This window comes from Calonectris borealis, chromosome 17 (genome assembly GCF_964195595.1).
Source record: "Calonectris borealis chromosome 17, bCalBor7.hap1.2, whole genome shotgun sequence".
Classification (NCBI taxonomy): domain Eukaryota; kingdom Metazoa; phylum Chordata; class Aves; order Procellariiformes; family Procellariidae; genus Calonectris; species Calonectris borealis.
In genome coordinates, this window is record NC_134328.1 from 8,480,183 (window position 1) to 8,501,532 (window position 21,350).

Here is a 21,350-nt window from a genome sequence, read left to right on the forward strand (position 1 = left end):
AAAAATTGAATCCTATGAAACTCAACTATGGGCATGCTCATGGGGAAGAGATCACAAAAGGGGATATGTGACACTGGGAATGCTACCAGAGTGTTTCAGACTGAATGAATGGGATGTTTGAATGCTGAAGGAAGACATTTCTTTAGTGGCATAGAGACCAAAGCTTAGGAGTTTAGCACTGTGGATACTATGTGAGAGCAAGTAGGGATGCTCAATGACGTGAAGATTTTTGAAGCATTACTTAGTGCAGGTTCCCAAAATTTAAAGTCATGAGTCACGTCCTCAGAATATTTTGGGATTGGTTCCAACACGTACAAAGTAGAAGCCATTGTATTTCATTTTGATTCATGAACTCCAGCCTGCCATGTGATGGTCCAAACTCCGTGGCTGGTCATCATTTGCTGTGTGACACCTCACAAGAGAAGTCAGTAAGATTTCAGGCCTTATCTGCATGAAGGGTCTACAACACCCTCCCTTTCCTCCTGCTCTTTATCCTGCTTTTCCCGTACCACTCAATTTGGTGTGATTTTAAAACTTTTCTCAGTGCATCCAGTGCAGGTCCCAGTTTGCAGGGAAGGCTTGCAGTGGTGTAGGAGAGGGAGGTGGCTGGCCCCGTGTAGACTAGCCTGGATGACTGGAGCTTCTGGGCAGGTAATTTCCTGGGAGCAGAGCTACTGGGAACTGCCCAACACAACTGTGGGACAGGTGTGAAATAAGGAAGGTTGTACTGACCTATGTCAAAAAGTGTCTTTTCTGGAGAAGGACGTCACTGGCATAATTTCTGTAACCTTCCGCATCCCTGTTTGTTACTTTTCCTCCAGTTATCCCCTGTGTCGTATCTCAGTGGAGTGTCTGGAGTGGCTGCGCAGAGCCTTGCAAGACAACGTATCGTGTTCGGAGGAGGCACGTCATCCAGGAGCCCAGGAACGGAGGAGAGGCATGCCCTCCTCTGGAGGAGAGGGCTGGCTGCGTGGAGTACCGGACTCAGCAAGGAACAGAGTGCAAACAGTCCCTGAGTAAGTCCACTGAAAATGTAAGTGTCTGGGTAATCGGGGGGAGGACTCTTGTTTGGGTCAGCAGAGCTGATCTCTCTTTACTGTATTTGAAAAGAGTTGTTTTCAGACACCAGCGTGTTTGCTCTGGGCCTGTCTGGTGTAATTGAGAAATGAGCTCTTCACACAGGGCCTTAGAGATATCCTTCCTGGGACATTATTTAAAAGTAGTGCCTGCCGTTTGCTGTGATCTGCTGTGTTTCAAAAGTGAAATATTACAGGCCTGTTGTGATCTCAGTTATACAAATGTAAATCTCTGTCAATTTTGGTAGAGTTGGTAGATTTATGCCTGTTTAAAACTCCTGTAAGTGGGTGTTGAGCACTTTTTTTATTTTTTTATATTTTTTTTTTATTTCATGAGTCATCTGCAAAAAGTCATGAAGGAGCAATACCCATCAAAGGCAAGGTATGACTTCTCTGCACTGGAGCAGAGTGCAGGCAGAGGAGACCTCCAACTAGTTTCTGGAGAAAAAGCCTGATTTCAGTTTGTTCAAATCAACTTTTCATGATATACTTTTACTGATTTTTAGAAGAAAAATGCTTGTCACTTTTGCTGGTATTTTGGGGTCAAAATCTGTCCAGTTTGGATGTTGGCTACAACTGACTTCTTCAAACGTGTTGAGAGTTGGTATTAAGTGAATATTGCCTTCCCTCTCTGTCTTTTGGGTGTGCCTGACAAGTAGGCTTACTCTGCTCAGGCAAAAATCTGGCAACAATACAGATTCTTTTTTCAGTGAAATGGTTGATGGTCACAGATGATATGGAAATATAAAGTTAGAATTGTTTTTGTCTCCTGCTGAAGATAAAACCGCGTGACATTAAAGGCCCATCTTTACTGTTTTGCAGATGTAAACAGCCGTAGTGCAGTATTGCCACTGACGCTATGTGCTCTTTCTCTTTGATATACACAGTCCCAGCATTAATAACAACAGGAGGGTTTGGAAAAGCAAGGAAAAAAAGAGCTGCAGCTGATGGCAATGAAAGAGCAGGGTAAGTTGGAGGCTCAGCACAGGGGCTGAGTCATACTCCACCTTCAGTGCCTCTCTGGTTGCAGTTTTGGGCCCAGCTTTTTGCTGATCAGAATTAACGTTTCCCAGCAGAAGGGCAGCACTTCGCTAGAGAGCCGGGTGCTGCTCTCCCCTCAGCAACAGCAGTATCTGCAGTGCATCTGAAGGTTGTGGGTCTGCCTTGATGTAAGGCCAGTACAAGACTGAAATTCGGCTCTTCTTCATGGCATCACTGCTGTTTAAGGTTGTGTGATCAAAAAGCCAAAGACCATTCACTTCAGCTCTTCCCAATGTGGAATCTGGTGCAGTTTGCACTTTTTTACATAAATGGGGTAAATTCTTAGCGGACAGAGTTTGCTATCTTGTTGCATGGGAAGCACGTTCCTCTCCCTTTTCAGCCCCCCTTGGCTGTAACACTGCCTCTTTTCCCCTGCAGCACTGTTGCACAGCACAGGTACAGGCAGGGTTGTGCAGAAAGCTCTGTTGCATTTTACCTTCTGAGACACAGCCGTCTCTGTGTGTGCTGCTCTGCCCCCGGGCTGGTGCCTCAAGCACAGGGGAGCTGGCATCAGCCTTCCCAGTCCTCCTCTTTCCCAGTTGGGGTCATCGCTAGCAGCGACCCAGTGCTGATGGGAAAGGTTATCTTCCACCCTGTAACCGCTCGTACACAGCTTTGCAAGCTAGTTATTCCCCAGGGGTTCTTACTGCAGTCCCTGGTGGTTTGCCTCTTTCTTGTTGAGAGCTGCCATTCCTGTAACTGCGTGGAGTTTCCCAGAGCTGCTCTTGCAGCATGAAGCAGCCATGCACTTGTTGATTTATTTCCCCACATGTTGTTGTACATGTAAGTATTTCCATAGTGCGTGGGTGCATCCATCCCCCTCACTTAAGTGCTGAAGGAAAGAGCATCTGTTCACCCTGAGCCTCCCTTGGGCTCCTTATTAGTTGAGCCTTCTCCCTGTAAAATTCAAAAATATGAGCACAGCTCTATTGCACGCCTATTTATCCTTGCTCTCTTTCCCTCAGATAAGACAAGGAAGCAAACTGCTCACATGGTTCAGTGTGCTACTTGAAGGTGTTTGGAAATCCCCGTGATGACTGATACAGAACCAGTCTAGACTAGAACCCAGTTCTCTGCTGTGTTTATAGATGATTACTGAACTTCCTTGGTTTTCCCCTCCAAACAAGGCCAGTTCCTTTGGGCTTTCCTCTCAGGTTTGGTTAAAATCAGAAGCACAGAAAAGTCAGAGCAGGGCAGAAGTGCTGTGTCAGTCTGGTAGTTCTCTCACTGAGATATGACAACCTCACTCTGTCTTTTAGGAGGGAGATCTTCACAAGGAAAACTTTTACAGACCGAATCTCAGCTCCTGTCGCAAGTTGCTCTACAAAACCCATTATAAATAACTGAGAGTAGATGATAGAGAAAGTGTGGTTCAGCAAATGGATACCAGACTTGGAATCAGAAGACCTGTCTGTTGTTTTTTTTGCCTTTAGTCAAATGCTTGACCAATCCGTGTCTCTATTTGTAAAAACAGATGCCAGTAATATCTAATATTTTTTGATATGTCAGCTGAAAACACTGGCAGAGTAGTTTTATTCCCCATTTAACCTTGTCAAAATGCAGGTACACCACATGTTCTGGTTTTTATGACCTTGTGTCGGGGGGCGGGAGAGGCGGTGTTTGTTTTTTGTTTTTCTTAATTAGCGATCTACGGTCATCCAGTTTGGCCTGGCTCTTCCAGTCCCGTGGAGAGCTCTAATCTGGTTATTGAGCTAACCTACTTGGTTATTTTGGTTGCAGGTACTGCGTTGAATTCCAGCTTGTGGCCATCACACCGGGCTGCTTGCACAGCCACCACTCGTACACTCACTGGATGCAGTATCTCAGGGAGGGCCACACCGTCTGCGTGGAGTGTCAGCACCCGGCTTTAGACACCAGAAGTCTACACTGTTATGGGGATGGCAGTGGAAGCAAAAAGTAAGAGTTTTAGCTTTTGTTTTCATGTTGAATTTTTCATTCTCCCTTGATCTGCTTGTCCCAGTTTCATAATGCACTGCACGCAGCTCTCTGGAGCACTCTGCATATATTAACTGGTCTTTGTTGCATACCATGAGTTTCTTGCAGAGGTGAAATGACCTGGTGAAACTCACATATTAAACCAGTGGCAGAGCCAGGACTGAAGTGTAGGAGTACGTGCACTTAGTCTGCTAAATCTCACTGATTTTTAAGTGGCACAGTTGTGGAGTTTTTTTGTTTTAAAGATGCTGCAGCCATGCTTCTAAGGTTAACAGTCCTGTCAGATGTCAAATAAAACCAAATCTGTTTCTGATTTTTAAGAACTGGGGATTTTCTTTCTACATGTGACCCTTTATGAGTATTTCTGGCAAGTGGCAGCTGGCTTAGGGACTTGGGGGGTGTGCTGGCACCTGAGGTGGGGTGGAAGTACTGTTAAATATTTGCACTTTCAGCATCCTTTCCCTGGAAACCTGAAGAAGCTTTGGGGTGATTGGTGGGGACCACCCCGGTTGTACAAATTGGGCAGACTCCAGCAAAGATGAAGGGAATGGCTTGAAGCTGTGAAACACATCTGTGGCAGAGCCAGCAGCAGAGGAGTCCTGGCTCCCCAGCCTCTGCTGTGGTCACTGGAGGCACAGCTTCTGCACTGCTTTTATCCTGATACTCTTAACCCCATTGTTAGTTTATCGAAGGCATCCTCTGAAACTGGTTAGCAGCCCTGCCTGAGAAAATCATTGCCCATCAGTGCTGGGCAGGGGTATTTTTAAAACTTATATAAATGTTGAAATAAGCATGTTCATTTGAATTAGAAACTACAAACTAGGATTGTCAGGCCTGAAGCACACAATGTATTGCACTACCAAGACTGCCAGTAATGGCCTTTTGAGGCAGGGTTTTTCTCAGGCTTTTAGTAAGAGAAAGTCACGTTAGAGTGTTTTCCTTCCCTGCCTCAGTTTGTACGAAGGTTCCAAAAGCTTTTAGATAAAGAAGAAAAAAATCTTAACTGGTGTGGCCAGGAGTAGCTCTTACCTGCATTCAACATGTAAATTATTATAAAAGCTTACAATAATGTTATTTTACTAAAACCCTGGAGCCAGATAGGAACATCAGATTAAGCAAAATAAAAAGTATATTCAGGAATTCATTTCCTCATTGGACTGCAAAAGGAGGGAGGCATTTTCATTTGCCTGATCTGGTGAACAGCACTGTACGTGGAATGGAAGCACAAAGAAAATGGGACTGTGACCTTTAGGAATGATGATCTGATCGTCAGGTGTTGGCACGCTGAAGACTGGAGACGGGTGACGATAATGGAGTTGGGGTGAATGGTGACTGGTTCACTGAAGTCAGCGTTCAGCCTGCGTCTCAGCAGATGGTTCAGATCCATCCCAATTGAGCAGAGCCTAGAAATTGTTCCCAGAGTCTTGCTGGAGGCCTGTAAGATGAACTGCTGGGTCCATTTCCTCATAGGCACATGAGAGCCAGCAGGGAAACCAACTTTTAATGCAGGTAGCTTTTACCCCTCCAGCGTTACTGCCTATAATGTCAAATGAAGTCACGTGTGTGGCATTTTCTAGGCAGATATGAGCTCTCTATGTGTATGCCAAGCTGCGATACTGTGTGTGTTCACTTGGGTTCATTGCCAGGGTAGTAACGTAGGCTTGGAGGACGGGCAGGGCTGGCCTGGGCTGGCCTGAGCAGTGGACAAAGCCCCTATCTACCAAAGGCAATGGAGATGTACTTTAAGCCTCCTTGAACCAGCAGTGCTGGGCAGCTTTGTCAGAGATGAATGTGTGACTGGCAGGTGGAACATGGATGATGTCTCTGGTCTGCAGCTTCCTCATCCTGCGAGTGTGTGAAGCCTCCCGTACATTTCACATGGATCTTTTAGATAACTCCCATGTATCCCCCGGATAGGTAACCTCCAGGGCACGGTCTGGAGTTCTTTATCACTATTTGACCTTACAGTGGTGAGTAAAGGAGATTGTTGTCCAGGACTGCGTATCTTGCTTGATTTTCTTGATATGAACATCTCAAGTGCAAGTATTACTATAGGTATTCTTTATATGAGCAGAGCTATCCCCTAATTTGTTTCCAGAAATAATACACTTTTTTTGCCAGGTGGTATGGAGGAAAAAACTGACCTCCGTGATCTCTGAGAAGAAATGGGGCTGTTGGTGGGGACAGCCATTGAGTGGGATGAGGGAAATTCTGTGAAAAGGCTTTTGCCTTCTGTTAGAGTGAGTGGCCGTATCTGAGCACGCAGTCTTGCAAGGGAGCGGTGCTCTGAGGGGGTCGCATGGTGAGCTCCTCAGGCTGGTATTTGCTGGCCAGATGTGGAGGGCATAAATGTGATGCTTGTAAAGAAAAGTGGAAGAAGATGGGAAAGCAACTGCTGCCCTGAGAAAGAGGATGGTGGGAGGCCAAAGCTGATGCCAGATCCTAGGATGCAGCATGTATTGAGTTTGCCTAGATCTGCTCACAACTCTCTGGCTGTATACTCCGTTCACCCTCATTTTGAATTTTTGCCTGCGTAACTCTGCCAGGAGACATGGACAGTTTGTGGTAACCTCGGCGCGGTGGTTATGCCGACTGACCTGTGCCATCGCGCGCTGGCCTGGGCCCCTGGGGCTGCTGGCTGAGGCTGTGTGGGGAAGCATGCACAGCTGCTGCTGTCCCACCCACGCCGTGCCGGTGCTTTGCTTCTTGCCCTGTCAGTTTGGCAGCTTGTGCCAACGTTTAGTTCCCCGAGATATTGTTCCAAGAGTGACTCTCAGGAAGGAAAACATCTGACAGTTTAAAATAAACTCAGCAATGCTGGTATATTTTGATGAGTATTTCCTAATTATCTTCTTGTGTCTAAGTGGAGTCTGGCTTATAAATGCGTCAAGTTAAAGAGAGATGCTTGTTATCTGTGCCTTCCACCTGTCTCCCACTCTGTAGAAGATGCTAGTTCATTTTAACCCCTGTTATGCAAGCTCAGGAGGTTTCCCCAAGTTCTTGATTTATGGCCAGATCTGTGGCCATCAGGTGGGGATAGCTAGGATCATGTAGCTTACATTGGCTTCTTTCTTCTAGAAGGTTTTGAGATAAACAAGGCAGAGCATCGAGCCAGGAAATTGATCTGTTAATTTTGGATCATCTTCTGAACAGATCTACAAATCAAGCACAGATTTGACATCTGTGAAATTGTTACTCAGCCTGTATCTAGGGGGGATCAGCTGCTCTTCATCATCTGGAGCAAGATGTGGTGGTTGTAGCACATAAATGTCCACACTGCAGCAGTTTATGCCCATGCTCATGGGGCGGAGGGAGAGAGATGATGGATGGACTTGATTTATAGCAAAGTCAGTGTTTGCCTTCCCCACCAGCAAGGTGAGAGTAAGCAAGTTTAGCTTATGTGTTTAAGGAGTAAAGCCTTTTAAAGGTAAAGCTGCAGCCCAGAGTTTTGAAGGGTATGGGACTGGTCTGTGTGCAGCTTGCTTTATCTGGGATCTTAATCCTCCCTGTGCAGATTATGGTATTTTGAAATGACCCTAAGCCAAAAGAAAAATACAGCGAGCCTTTTCCAACCATGTGTGATGCATAAAACCCTGCTCGGGAGCATGACATCTCATTAAACTAAGGGCAGGGTTATCTTTGTGGAGCTAGAACAATAATTTCAGTTTCCACAGAACTATAAAGCAAGCAGAAGTTAGGGGTCTGTTGGGCTATTCTGTGGGCAGCTCTCTGCACAGGGCAAGAGTTGATCCAATTGTGGTATTTGTGCTTCTCCAAAGGTCAGGGCTGGGACACACTGATGGGAGGAATTCCCTTAAACCACTAAATGCTAAAATCTGGGAAGGGGCACAGTGCTATAGCAGAATTTCAGTTTCTCTAGCCTTTAGGCCAGCGCTGCTTGTGCCGCCACTGTTTGTGAAAAATGGCCTGTGGATCTGCTTGGTTGTTTTAATAGGATATTTCTCTGTTCAGTTCTGGTCAATGCGTTGATGGACTGCCTGGGAGAAAAGGGGTGGGTTGGTTGGTTTTTTGTCCTCTACCTTGGTCCAACATTTGGGGGTCGGGTACGAGCCAGCTGCCATCCAGAAGCCGTGTTAGTGTGTAGCTCTTAGCCAGGCAGAAAAGCTTAGGCAAGCGTTCCACTAACGTGGTTATCCAGAGATGCTCGTGTCCCTGCATCTGCTCACACAGACATGTGCTGTGTATTGTGTGCCAGGTACTTATTCAGCATCTTGATGGCTATGGGTGGCAATAGAGCTCTGCCTGCTGAGAGGGAGCATGGTGTTATAAAGAAAAATGGAGAAAGAGTTGTTTTGCCCACTTCGCAACCTGTCAAGTGTTTCAGTACAGGAGTTACGGGGATGTCACTGTGCTTTGCGAGTTGTTGCATGCAATGCTGGGCACCTCGAGGGAATGTGAATCCTCTTGGACTTAACATCTACAGTATGTGCTGCTCTGGGTTCTTCCAGTCCAGTGTTCCTGACTGACTGTGGCTTTACTTCACACTATTATAATCCTGTGGAGATCACTGTGGTCACTACTTCTTTACAGCGGCAGAAAGGCAGAATTGGGTCCATGGTGTGAAAAATCAATGTTACAAACCACATGGGATTTACTGGGTGATTTAAGCCCTCATTATACAAGTGACTGCCCTGCAGCAGGGGTGCAGCACATTAACTTTCTCCCTCTTATGATTGTGTTTCAGGAATCAGCTGTTGCACTGGCAGGCGGTAGGGAACCCTCAGTGCAAGGGAACCTGGAAGAGAATTCGCCAGCTGGACACGTGCTCCTGTCCTTCTGTTCACAGCTTCTTGTTCATCTAACTTCTCCTGACAGTCCCAGCAAGCGAGTGCTGTGATGGCTTGTCTGGCACGAATGTGCGGCAGCAGTAGGAACCACAACCAAAACAATGACTTCTCCATGTCAGAGGCTACGCCACTTACTTTCAAGAGGTTGGTGTCTGTACTGGGGCATCCTGAATCCTCTCTGTCTGTGTGTACTCCTCGATTTCCAAAGAAATCAGGCTGGTGTGAAGTGCCAATCTCTTTCTGCCCATCCACCCCTGAGAGAGGCCTGTCTGACCCTGATGACTTCTTGCAAATTCCCCCATTCTTGAGAGGAACAAGAATTCACCAAATAAGAAATCGGACAAAAAACACCATACGAACCCAGGTTTAATTATTATTTTTCTAAAGTGACAATGAAGAATCAACAATGCAAAGTAAATTAACTCAAGTGCTTCTTTTCATGGCAATGGCACTTCTTTGTGGATGCTTCCTGCTTGTGCTTATATATCTTTTCCTTTTGTTTTCACCCTCCCTGGTCTCATCATTTCATATTGATCCTCAGTCTTACAGAGGGTTGATCCTGCACTGCTGAGACAATGGCGAAACTTAGAAATGAGCCTGTTCAAATCTGTGAGAATAGAAGGTACCAGGGATAAATGGGCCCTTGGACTTCAGGTTTCAAGGAGCATCTCCGAGTTGCCCCAAAATGCAGTGCAGTCCTGGGGCTCTAAATAGGAAGTCATCCCAGCTGTACCAGGAGGGCTAGCTAGAGCCTTGTATTTTCGACTGGAAAATATTTGAAATATTTTCTTTATATTCTGCTGATTTATATTCATACTTTTCTATAAATGAAAATAAAGGAGACTGGAGACATTCTCCCAGTGTGTATCTATTTGATTAATCCATGTAGTGCCATCTTTTTAGCGCCTGAACCTGCCTAATTTGTTCCAGCCAGTGTTGCCGCTGACTCCTCTGCTCTAGCAGGTAGGACTGGAGGAAAAGTCGCTGCTGTCCAGTTCCAGAACTACTCAGGATTTACAGGTGGAAGTCCAGCACCATGACCCACCACTACGCAGAAGTGGATATGATATTTCTTTTAATATACACATACTTCTGAATCTGCTTAAACAAAATTACAGAAAGGACTTGCGCTTTGTGACAGAGTGAGCATCTAGGTAATTAAATTTGTCAAAACCCAGGTGAGTGGCTGGGGGTGGCTCCAGAAGAGAGTTTTAATGCTCAAGTCCGAGTCTAGTCTAGATTTGGATCATGAAACCCATCTAGCGACCGTGTTAAGGGTCTTTCATGGAAACATGAAAGGGCACTGTGGATACATGCTTGAGATGCTTAGAGGGTGTGTAGTACGGCGACGAGAGGTCTGAAAGCGCCTGATGCCTCTCAGCCAGTACAGTAGGGATTTGAGAGCAAGGCTCTGCTTTTCATTGTATGTTACAAGCTGTTTCTGTGGATTAATGACTCACAGTGGGGTGATCTCATGCCAGAGTAGCAAGATTTTAAGGAAGAAGAAAAAAAAAAGGCTTCTGCTTTACTGTCTGACCTAATCTGTAACTAACTTGTGGCCTGCTCAGGAGTACTTGCTGGTTTGTGAGCAGAGGGATGTGATCCTCTGAGAGATGGCTTGGGAATAAATAACTACAGTACACCATTTCGGTTTTTGCAGTGAGGAATTTCTATCAAGCTGGAAGCCAGTTTCATTTTCTTGGTGGAGATCTGTAATCATAGTAGCATTTAGTCATTGGGAGGTTTTCTTTGTCCTGCAGATGCCCCATATTGGGCCACAGGACCATAAAGAGGCAGCCGGTCATTTTAGGAGCAGAATGGAACCAGCTATTGGAAACATTTTTCATTTTCAAAATCTACCCAAGCTTTTGACAACATGAAACCCTGCTCTTATCAGATGCTTTCAAAATTGAGTACTCAAGTTATAAAGGATGCAATTTTTGCTTAATAATGCTTTAAAAACTTAAGTCTTCCACAAGTTGCGTTCACCCCAATGCCCCTCTCCTACAACATCAAAGCCAGTCAGGTAGGAAAAGGCTGTATTGCAAAGTTATAAATGATAGTGTCAAGCAGGAAAAGCCTTTATTTTCATCAGTGAAACGATGTGGCACCTTAAAGCACCTTAACTGCAATCCCTTTAATTTACTGAGTACTTAAGTGTTAGCTGTACTATATTTGTGTGTAAGACTTTCATTAAATTGTTACAGTACTTGCTGTCAAATATGTAGTCCTGACATTAATCTGTTTGGTTCTGAACCTTTCAGGGTAGAAGACTACCTTCCTGCTTCAGTGTCTTGAGAATAAGTGAGCCTTAAGAGCGGTTCTTTTGATAATACTTCATCCTATTCTGGCAGAAACTGTAGGAAACTCTAGCCAGTTTGGATATAAATTTGATGTGTAGGAAGTTTGCAGAATCAGTCTCTTAAGTGAACAAAGGTAGCTATGGAGAGTTGAGAAGTTTGGGAATAGGCTGCTCAGAAATAGTATTCTGGGTCAGATCACTACAGAATCTAGGCTAGATTATATTTTTTTGAAGACTCACAGTAAGTTTGCTAAACTGCATTTTAGGTTGACTGAAACTGCTTGTGAATTCATGTCACATTTGGTGGTTAGTCCTCATAGGTGGAGACAGAGGAAAGAGGGGGATTTAGAAGTGGTGAAATGTTTTTACACCTCCTAAGTGAAGTGTTTTGATCTTTGATTTTGGAATTTATTTCAAGATTGAAACAATCTGAGTCAAACAAAATATTTCATTCAACCCCCTCATTGTTTTCAAGTTTCTGTTTCGAGGAAAATATTGGAGGAAAAAAACCTCATTTTGAATTAACCAAAATGATTTATTTTTCAATAATGTTCTCTTTTGGGTCCTGCTTGTGAGATAGCCGTGATACTAAATTAGTAAGCACAAGATAGTCTGTTCCTACGGCCAACGACTTGTTGGTCAGGGTTTTCTTTGCTGCTGCCTCATCCCTGAGAGCTGATAACATGAGGTCCTAACAAGAGCTGCTGATGGTGGCATGGTAGGACTTCCAGTCTTTTGCTTCTGTCACCGTGGCCTGGAGATGCAGGAGTATGAAAGAATTAGCCCCTGAGCGACCTTCATAGCAGCTATATTTCTACACAGGCTATGTCACTTGATGAAACAAGACATCGCACATGGCTCAGTGCATCAGCACATCCTAAAAAGGGCCGTGCAGTGTGTTAGCTTCATCTCCGCACCTTGCGTGGCTGTACAAACAAATCCTGTTGGTAAATTCCTGGGGAAGGAAGGAGAGTTGCAAGTGTGTGTGAGAGAGAGAGAGCGCAAGAGTGAGCCTTTTAAGTGGAAGAAGATAATGAAGCTGTCAGATCAGTTTCCTTGCAAATGAAGATTAGCTCATGGTGTAGACACATACTGGGTCCTGCCTGTTTCCCTCTAGGGGCTTTATCACCGTCCATCATCATCATCTCTGAGTAATTTCTACTGCCTGAGTTTTGGGAAAGATACGACTATTGGAAATCCAAGGCAAAATACTCCTGAAACATGGCTTTGTACAGTAAACAAGCAAGGCAGCCTCGCATTGAGGAGAGGTTGTTCACCAAAGATGACAGCCGTTTCCATGACAACGCTAAAAACCTTTCACCATTGGGTATCAACAGGAGAATATCTCCCACGGCAAGTACATGAAGCGAGGAGCTTAGTCCTCATCTTCCATAAATCATCCTGTTGGGCACCAATAATGAGGAATTGCCAGTTGTGCACACGCAGCTCCACCTTGTAGGCACCAGCCTGGCTCCAGACAAAAGGAAGAGCAAATAAAGCCAAAGCACCAGTGAGCTGGATTTAATGTGAAAGGAGAATTAAGCTTGACTGATGTTCCTACACTTCCCTCTGCTCTCCAGCTGAGGATCTCAATTTTTAATGATGAAAAGCCAAGCAAAAAATCCAGGCCATTTCCCAAACTGCTGAAGAAGCCGTGTGATTTTCTCGGTTGTAGAGAAATCTTTCATTGTCATGGGATGGAGAGAGAGGGAGGCCCTGGGAGGATTCAGCTTTTCTTCACCCTAACCCTGTAATGTCCAGCCTGTGATTCACTGTTTTCTTTTGCATTTGAAACAGAAGGTGGTAAAAGACCATTTTTTACCATGGGATCTTCATGAGGCTTATCAGCTCCCTGAGTGTTGTGATATGTGGGATTGCAGTCATCTGAATGTATGAGGATCTGATTCCTTTCTTAAGAAGAAAGCCCTTGGCATTTGTAAAAAAAGAGATAAAATATGCCCAGAAAGCTCAGGAGCCAAAGGAAAAGAAAAAGAACAACAAAAAAATGTAATTTTCTTGAATAGCCTTGTTGCTCTAAGAACATACTGCTTTTTCCTTTAGCTCAGTGGCCAGAGGAGTTGAGCACATTCTGCTTGAATGGTAGGAATTAGCAATGCTTCTCCATAAATGAGACTATTCTGTTATTTTTGGCTTTTCAAACCTAATTTTTTTTATCCTTCATTTGAGTATTTTGAGTCTTTAAGTATTAAGATCACTGACTCTCTTTTTTTTTCTTTCTTTTTTTTTCTGTGGTTTTTTTTTGTGAGGAAGGTTTTTTTAAGTCCTTTCCAGTTATAACATTAGTTGCTTGGTGATAGTCGTGACACTGCAAGTGGAGGAGTAGAGGTGAGAAAGGAGAGGAGAGTCTGAACCAGCAGAGATTATTCTGTTCTGTAAATGTCTCCTGCAGCTTAAAACTACAAACCCAAATATTGGCAAGATACTTCTTTTTTTTTTTTTTTTAAACATTCTGGTTCTCCCATTCTCAAACTGGATGAAATACATTCACTTATAAAGACTGTTCTATTCTGGTATTCTGCAAATCACCACCTTTTTAAATCCACAGGGATACGCAGGGTCTCCAGGCTGCTGGTCTGTTGTACCCACAGTTACTCTTGTCCCATGACGCACGTGCACGACTCACTGTGGCACTAGTGGCACCTAGACACGCATTCAGGGCAGAATGTGCTTGGCTGCATCTTGTAACATCTTAAATTGATATTGGAAAGGGAGAAAAGTGGAACCGTGGTACAGTTTGTCCTCGTTTGCTGATAAATAGCATGGTATTATCCTTTTTTCATTAGTTCAGGTACAGTGTGTGACCCCATGCTCCCCCAAAGCCATGAGTTCCACACCCTGGTCCATGCTGGAAAGGAAGTGCAAGATTTCTTTTTATCACCATGTCCTGGTTTCGGCTGGGATAGAGTTAATTTTCTTCCTAGTAGCTGGTATAGTGCCGTGTTTTGGATTTAGTATGAGAATAATGTTGATAACACACTGATGTTTTAGTTGTTGCACAGTAGTGCTTACACAAGTCAAGGACTTTTCCGCTTCCCATGCTCTGCCGGGTGCACAAGAAGCTGGGAGGGGGCACAGCCAGGACAGCTGACCCAAACTGGCCAAAGGGATATTCCATACCAAATGACGTCATGCTCCGTATATAAACTGGGGGTGTTGGCTGGGGAGCAGCGATTGCTGCTTGGGGACTGGCTGGGCATCGGTTGGCAGGTGGTGAGCAATCGCATTGTACATCACTTGCTTTGTATATTCTATTATTATTATTATTACTACTACTATTTTACTTTATTTCAATTATTAAACTGTCTTTATCTCCAGTCCACAAGTTTTCTCACTTTTACTCTCCCAATTCTCTCCCCCATCCCACCGGAGGTGGGGGAGTGAGCGAGCAGCTGTGTGGTGGTTAGTTGCTGGCTGAGGTTAAACCACGACACATCGTTCCCTAATCCTCAGGGCTGAAGGGCTGATCCCGTGCTGAGACCCGTGCAGAGGTCAGCATCGCTCTGTTTCTGTGCGTTGTTTTTTTGCTGTTACTTGCTGTGCTCAGTGCTTGTTTTACTTGAGCTCTGTTGTGGCCTTTCCATGCTACTAATTGTGTGCTTTTGAATTACTGGAAGGGTGTTGTAGGGTGATGCCAGCGCTAATGGGCTTTCAACTTCCTCTACTTTCGTAACAATCCTCAAACTCATTAACCAATTCTGGATTTATTCCCTGCACCATATTTCAGCCATTAACAGGTGGAGCAGAAGCTGTCTGAAAAATGGGAGTTGCGCAGCTCATTCTGCTGGCGGTGAAAGGCGATGCTGCTCTGGCTTGCCTAATCCTGTGCCTTTCTGCTCAGCCACGAGCTAAGGCTGATCTGTGAATGCTCAGAGCTCCTGTCTGAGAGCACAAAGTACAACTGGACACCATCCCCCTCCGAGTGCGAGTGTGCTGTATCCGTGGTGGGCTCCGCTGAAGCAGCACCCGTGACCCAATTCAGCACCCTGGCTGCTGGGACAAATGGTGGGATGTAGGAGAGCATCTCCAGGAAACAGTCGTCGATTGTATTAGAAGGAGCTGGAGAAACTGGGTTTCTCTGACGTGACAACAGGGTGCTGTTACTTTTCCGCTCTCTGTTTTAACTCTGTCTAGCAGCTGGATGCAATATGGAAGCAGATCCCTGAAATGCTTTAACAAGAAGGGTGGTTTAAGGCTGAATTTCAATTCAAGGGGATAAATGAGTGAGTAGTTTCACAAACTAAGGCACAATGTGAGTTACCTCACCCACCTCTCCCCCTCAGCTCCCCACTGGGGGCATTGGCCGTGCCCGTTTGGGCACAGCAGTGTGAAAACACAGCCTGTATCACCACTGGAAAGAGCCGATCACGTGTAGTTATGAAATCCCACAGCCACGGAGCTTGTGTTCTGCCTGGCTTTTCCCCCTCGGTTTGGCTGTTTATGGTGAATCCTGACAGGTACATGGGTTCGTGTGCTGAGCTCCTCTGCGTGCTGCACTCTGAATATTAATGTCATCTGCCCAATTTAGGAACAAAGTTGTAAGTTAGTCATTTTTCTAAGGCAGGAAAAAAGCTTAACTATTTCCAAGAAAAGCACCGCTGTTTATTATGCTGGCTAGGCTGGAAAGTCTTAGTTACAGCGTGTACTGAGGACTGAGAGCCAACCCCAAAAGACGTAAGGGCACGAGTCCCCGGAGCACAGCCACCACCCAGGGCGGCACGCTCCTATGTGGGGGAGACAAATGCAGCGTCAGGCAGCCTCTTTTTGCCTCTTACAACTGAAGAAATGGGAAAGGAGCTGTGTTGTGAGAAAGGGAGAGCTCTCTGGGCAGTGGGGGGAATATCAGGGCTTTATGCAGGAATAGGTTCCCCTGAAAATGACATTCTCATCAGCTGGGAGGTTGCCAAAATGAGTTGCAGTCTTCTCTGCACAAAATGACCCTTTATAGCTATAAGCCTGCTACCAGCACGGCTCTATGAAATATTAACACTTCTGATGTAAGACACAATTTCTTCTTCTTGTTGGCCTCAGAGCTGCCTGGCTGCCCTGGCAGGCTACTGCTCCATGAGACACTGTTTGATAACAAAAAGGCATGAAAAAAAGAAAGTCATGGAAAAGAATCTGCAAAATTTCCACCTTCTGCTGCAGAAGAGTGGAGTGCGAACTGCAGGACCTGGTGAACATAAACATCTCAGCTTCCAAAAACTGGTTAAGCTTTTGCCATCAAACAGCAAACGTCAAAGCAGAGAAGTAAGTATACGTGCTAGCCCAGCCAGCCCTAGCAGTGCCCCGTGTGCGTCACTGTGTCTTCCTTACCCACTTACACTGCTTCCTTATATGAGCATTTTCTTTGAAAATATTATATACTTGGAGAACACAGAGGCAGATCAGTTTTGTGTCCTCTAAAGCAACGTTCACGCCTGCTTTGTTACTCCAGTCTCATTGTTTTAATAATCCAACAGATCCTTACCTGTTTTTAGTTTTTGAAGGTCTCAATTTTAATGATTAAAGCCTTGAGCCTAATGGGAATTTCTAGAGCAGTTCTTAAGAGCAGTTTCCTTGACTTTAACAGGATTGCCTATACTGGTAAAGTTAACCATGTATCAGGTATCAACAAAAGCACAGGTCCGTCTTTGACAGCATCTCCCGTGCATACAGCCCTGGCTGGTGGCAGCTCAGAGGACGAGGCAGATGCCCTTCCCAAGAGGGCAGAGATAATTAACTCTGAGCTAGCTTAATTTTGAATTTAAGTGGTCTCTATTTGTCAGCGATAGTTCAAAATTTGTATTACACTTAATCCATAAAGTACTGGGTAGAATTTACTGTGTGCTTCTCACATCATGTATGGAGCAGCTGGCCTGCGAGTCAGGAGTAAACTTGACAGCAGAAGAATCCAGCAGATAGACCGTGCAGTTTGAGATGCTGAATGTGGGAGAGGAAAGGCTGTATGGGAGCTGGGGTGATGGGCTGGTGGCATAGGGCATCTCCCCAGTCTGCCCTGCCTGGCTGTGCAGCTGCATTTGTATCTCTTGGGGTTCCTGTCACAATATCAGCGTTTCAGGAATAGCTGTGATTTTGGTTTGTTTTCAACGTGGATGGGCTTTTCTTTGTTTTTTCCTTCAAATGCAAATGATCCCGAGGGTTGATACTGTTCTTCGTGAAGGATGGTCCTACCTGTGAACACCTAACCATCAAACCTTGGGCGCAGGCTCGCAGGGCGCGTGTGGAGGTTTCTCTAGCCTACCAGCTGCATGGCGTAATTTCTGTGTCAAAACACAGACTGATGGCAGATGGGAGCTTTGAGCTTGAGAATTCATTCAGTTCCATTAAGTTGTTTGTTGGGGTTTTTTTGTTTTTTTTTTTTTTACATTTAGAATTGCAACATAAATGGTGGTTAACAGAGGTTTCCTGGAAACAGAGTGGACAATTAAAAAACAAAGTACAATAAAATTGATGTGGTTGTGGGTGTCCAGACAGAGGGTTTACCATAACTGAAATCACTAATTGATGTTACTAATGTAAAGAAGATGGCACACCGAGATGTCATGATGTATTACAGCTGCCCCGAGTTGGAGTTTGAAGAAAGCGGTGCAATCGCAGCAGACCTGCGTGTCACCCGCATCCTGGAAGGAGAAGGGAGCACAGCTGGAGGTGAAGCAGGGCAGCACATCTGCTGACTGCCTGGGACAACCTGAAACAACAAATATGTTTAAGGGTTCCTCACCACACAACTGCCATATGAGCCCTGAGCTTCACTGAGCAGCACCGAGTCATAAATAGTCATGGGAATAAGTTCATTCAATAAGTCTTAAATGTCACAGGGAGTGATGGGCAGTGTCCTCTGCCTGCTGGGTGAAGGGGAGGAAGGGTGCCAGGCTGGAACAGGCGGTTAGGGAAGGGCAGGAGCAGGAGGAGGAACTCTGCTAATAGGTAGCATGAGTTATATACCTCTAAACGTGCTTCTGTCTGGCGTTTCAAGCAGCCAGAAATGGCTTCCAAAACAACAACACAGGAGTGGTTGCTACATTTAGGTATTGGGAATGGTTTATTAAACAGCTGTAATTGTGCAAATGCAATGGCAAATATGTTTGCTTTATGTTAGTGCATTTCAGTAAAAATGGCTTAATGACTATATTGAAGTTGTTTATTGGGGAAATGTGGAAGCTGTGCAATTAAGTAAAAGCATTTTCCAGGTTTATGATCATCCAGTTTTCTATATATCCTGTATGCCTGCAATGGATTTATTCCATCCTGTGCACCTTTGGTAAGAAGTGGATAGATGTAGCATAAATAGGGAGTTTTCCTTCTAGCTCATGGATATGCAAAAGCAGTTTTCTCTGTCTTCAGCCTGGAAAGTAACCTCACTTTCATGGAAGAGTGCGTGGCAAGCTGAAGTTTCTTTAAAACCAGCCAAATTCTTTAACCTTCTCCACAAATGCACAGCCTTGGGCCAAACTGAAAGACCATGCACGTGAGGAGGTCCCTCCTTCATCTGTCTCTTGGGCTGTCTTCTCATTTGCTGTGGTCAGGATTTGATAAAAGCCTATCACTTCAGCGTGTTTGGGGTCTTGGAGAGGAGCTTGAGGTGATTAGGAAAAGCAGCTCTTTACTTGAAATCAGGGGGGGAAAAGTCATGTGGAATCGGTGTGATAAGTAGATGTTCAAACTCCTCATTAGTTGCAGAGGTTTCTAGAGTGGGGCAGAATTTCTTCTTTAATAGTCTGTATTCTGCTTCGTGTTCCCATCTTACACCAAACCCCACCATTCTCAGAAGAATCTCAATTGCTTAGACCAGAGGTTTTCCACAAAACTGGGTGGGAGTGGATTTTCCAAAGGCTCTGAGGCAAGTCAAGTAAAGCTGAACATTTAACTGCCTTCCATGCTTTGAGCAGCCAGCGTTGTGCAGGCAGGAACCCAATGAACGTCAGGGGTCTCCAAGGGGGCTGAAGGTGGGGCCAGTAGTGTCCACCCTGGACTCACAAGGGGTCTGGAAGGCTGTAAAATAGCCAGATCCACCAAAGGCTTTAGGTGCCTAGGATAAGAGAGAAACATCATTTATGGAAGCTCTCCGTCAGCATGACTCCATCACCTATTGATCAAAGGTGAGAGGGAAGGGGGGTCAGAAATGATTTAGGATCCCAAATACAGTCACACCTGCTTGCTCTCAGATCTCTGTCCTGTGGGCACAAACAGAGGGAAATCAAAACCAGTTCTCAAATCAGCTCATCAGTCTCCTCCTTGACCTCAGTCATAGCGGGGGAGATGGTAAAGCTTAATAAGGAAATTCGTTTTATACAAGATCCTGGGCCTGTAGATAGCTACGTTATAATTGACTGTGTTAATTTGTGTGCCTATTTTGCTCCTTTTTTTAATCTTTGCATCTATTAATTATTGCAGAACAGTTCTTACTGATAACTCCCCAGCAGTTTTCACTGCTGTTCCAAAATTATGAAATGATATAGTTGGGAGAATGGGTACAGACATGTACAGTTAATTGGGTTTTTGCAGAAAGAAATTACATAGTATAATAATATGCCCAGGGTGCCATGGGAAGTGCAATTTCTTATTGCTTTAGTAAATAGGATTGGGAGAATATGAGCTCTGGATTACAAATTGTCTCGGAATTTATCCCAAAGTTGCGGAGGGCTTCAAATCCCTGTCACCGAGCCCTGGCATCACAAACTCATTGCTGCGAGGGCCCCTGTTGTTTTTTTTTCCCCAGCTCATTCACTTCGGTAACAGGTTTAGCTTGAGAGTCCCAGGGTGGCTGATCTGGTTGGGTGCTCCCTGCCTGAAGTCGCAGGGATCACCAACACAAGTGGTGGGTCATGGTGGCTGAGGAGAGGTGAGCTGTGAAAACCCGGAGCTTTGCTGGGGGGGACAGAGCAATTCTGCTTCTCACCTCTTTGTTTAGGAAGTGGGATTGGATAGAAGTCCTTGAGGAGGTTTTTCTAAGTGAGAGAGGTTGGTGAGAATGAATGTTTTTCATTTCCTGCTAAATGCAAGTCTCCAAAAAACCAAGGCTTTTTTTTTTTTTCCCCCCCAACCTGAATGCACAATCTTGGGTCAACTTGAAAGGTGTTACACAAACTGGGTAGTTTTGGTGTCTGTGAAGACTTTGTTAAAAGCATGAACAACTTGAAGGAAATCTGAAGGATAAATGGAGATTGAAAGTTTATTTCTAGTAAGAAGCCATTTCCTTTGAAAAGAACAACTCCTCCCCAAAAAAGTTTGAGTAGCAAATCTTAATTATTGCTACCTGCTGCCTTAGCTGGAAATGTCAATAATTTGATACCAGCCTCAGCACTTTGATGTCTCACAAGTTCTGCCAGCTGCAGCACGGCGGAGAGACCTGGACCCTGATTCCCGGTTCAGCTCCTGGCCTCCTGCACACCCCCGAGACTGCAGCTCTTCTCTTCTCCGTTTCATCTTCTCAGCTGTCAAAGCGGGGTTGTAAACTTTACCATTTTTGTGAAGGGCTCAGAGTCCCTCAGTGAGATGCTCTGGACGCAGGCAGCATGCTCATTTCTTCCTGCGTACATATACAGTGTGCAATCTCCTCCAGCCGTCTCCACTAATCTCATTAAAGCTCTGTTTTTATGAGTTGGGGATTTGTAAATTTTTTTTTTCTTGTTGCTGCTACTGCTGGTTTTCTGCATCACCACTCATTCTTATAATTAAAGTGACAGCTCTTGAACTAGTATGTCAAAACAGCACGGTTGAGGCAGAAAAGTACTGGGAAGATCATCTTTAATCAGACAACAATGATTCATGTTTAACTGGGTAGATGGTAAGTCCTAGATCTACCTGGCTCACAGTGAAGTTTTCCCAAGGACAAGGTATTAAGAGTTTTGCACAACTGCCTAGGCCCCACCGCTTGGGGTTTTTGATGGAAACTATTTAATATGCAGTTTCTGTCATCGTGTCAGAGCTGTAGCTGGGGAGCTCTGAACCCTAGCAAATCTTTTCAGACTTATTTTCTAGAAGCTGTACAAAAAAAAGAAACAAAGGAGATGATTTTGGTTTGAAGATCAGTTCAGCTCTCCAGCTTGGTTGGAAATTCATTGTTTCCTGGAATCCCAGCTCTTTGCTCCCCAGTCTGTCGGCATCACAAAGCCAGGTACGCTAAACCCGAGGGTATCCCAGTGG

General features: G+C 44.9%; 1 protein-coding gene across 3 annotated transcripts in view; it reads left to right on the forward strand.

Annotated features, from left to right (window-relative positions):
- LOC142089692 (somatomedin-B and thrombospondin type-1 domain-containing protein-like) overlaps positions 1-11,112 on the forward strand; it is a 38,939-nt gene extending 27,827 nt beyond the window's left edge. For 2 of the 3 annotated variants that reach the window (XM_075166462.1, XM_075166463.1), the window contains 4 exons: positions 822-1,016; positions 1,964-2,042; positions 3,858-4,034; positions 8,779-9,736. In XM_075166462.1, the coding sequence (XP_075022563.1) occupies positions 822-1,016; positions 1,964-2,042; positions 3,858-4,034; positions 8,779-8,896 (569 nt within the window). In that variant the 3' untranslated portion in view covers positions 8,897-9,736. Of the gene's footprint in view, positions 1-821; positions 1,017-1,963; positions 2,043-3,857; positions 4,035-8,778; positions 9,737-9,844 lie in introns of those variants that run through there. The other variant, XR_012676263.1, reaches the window with a different exon arrangement.
- The last annotated feature ends 10,238 nt before the right edge of the window (positions 11,113-21,350 follow it).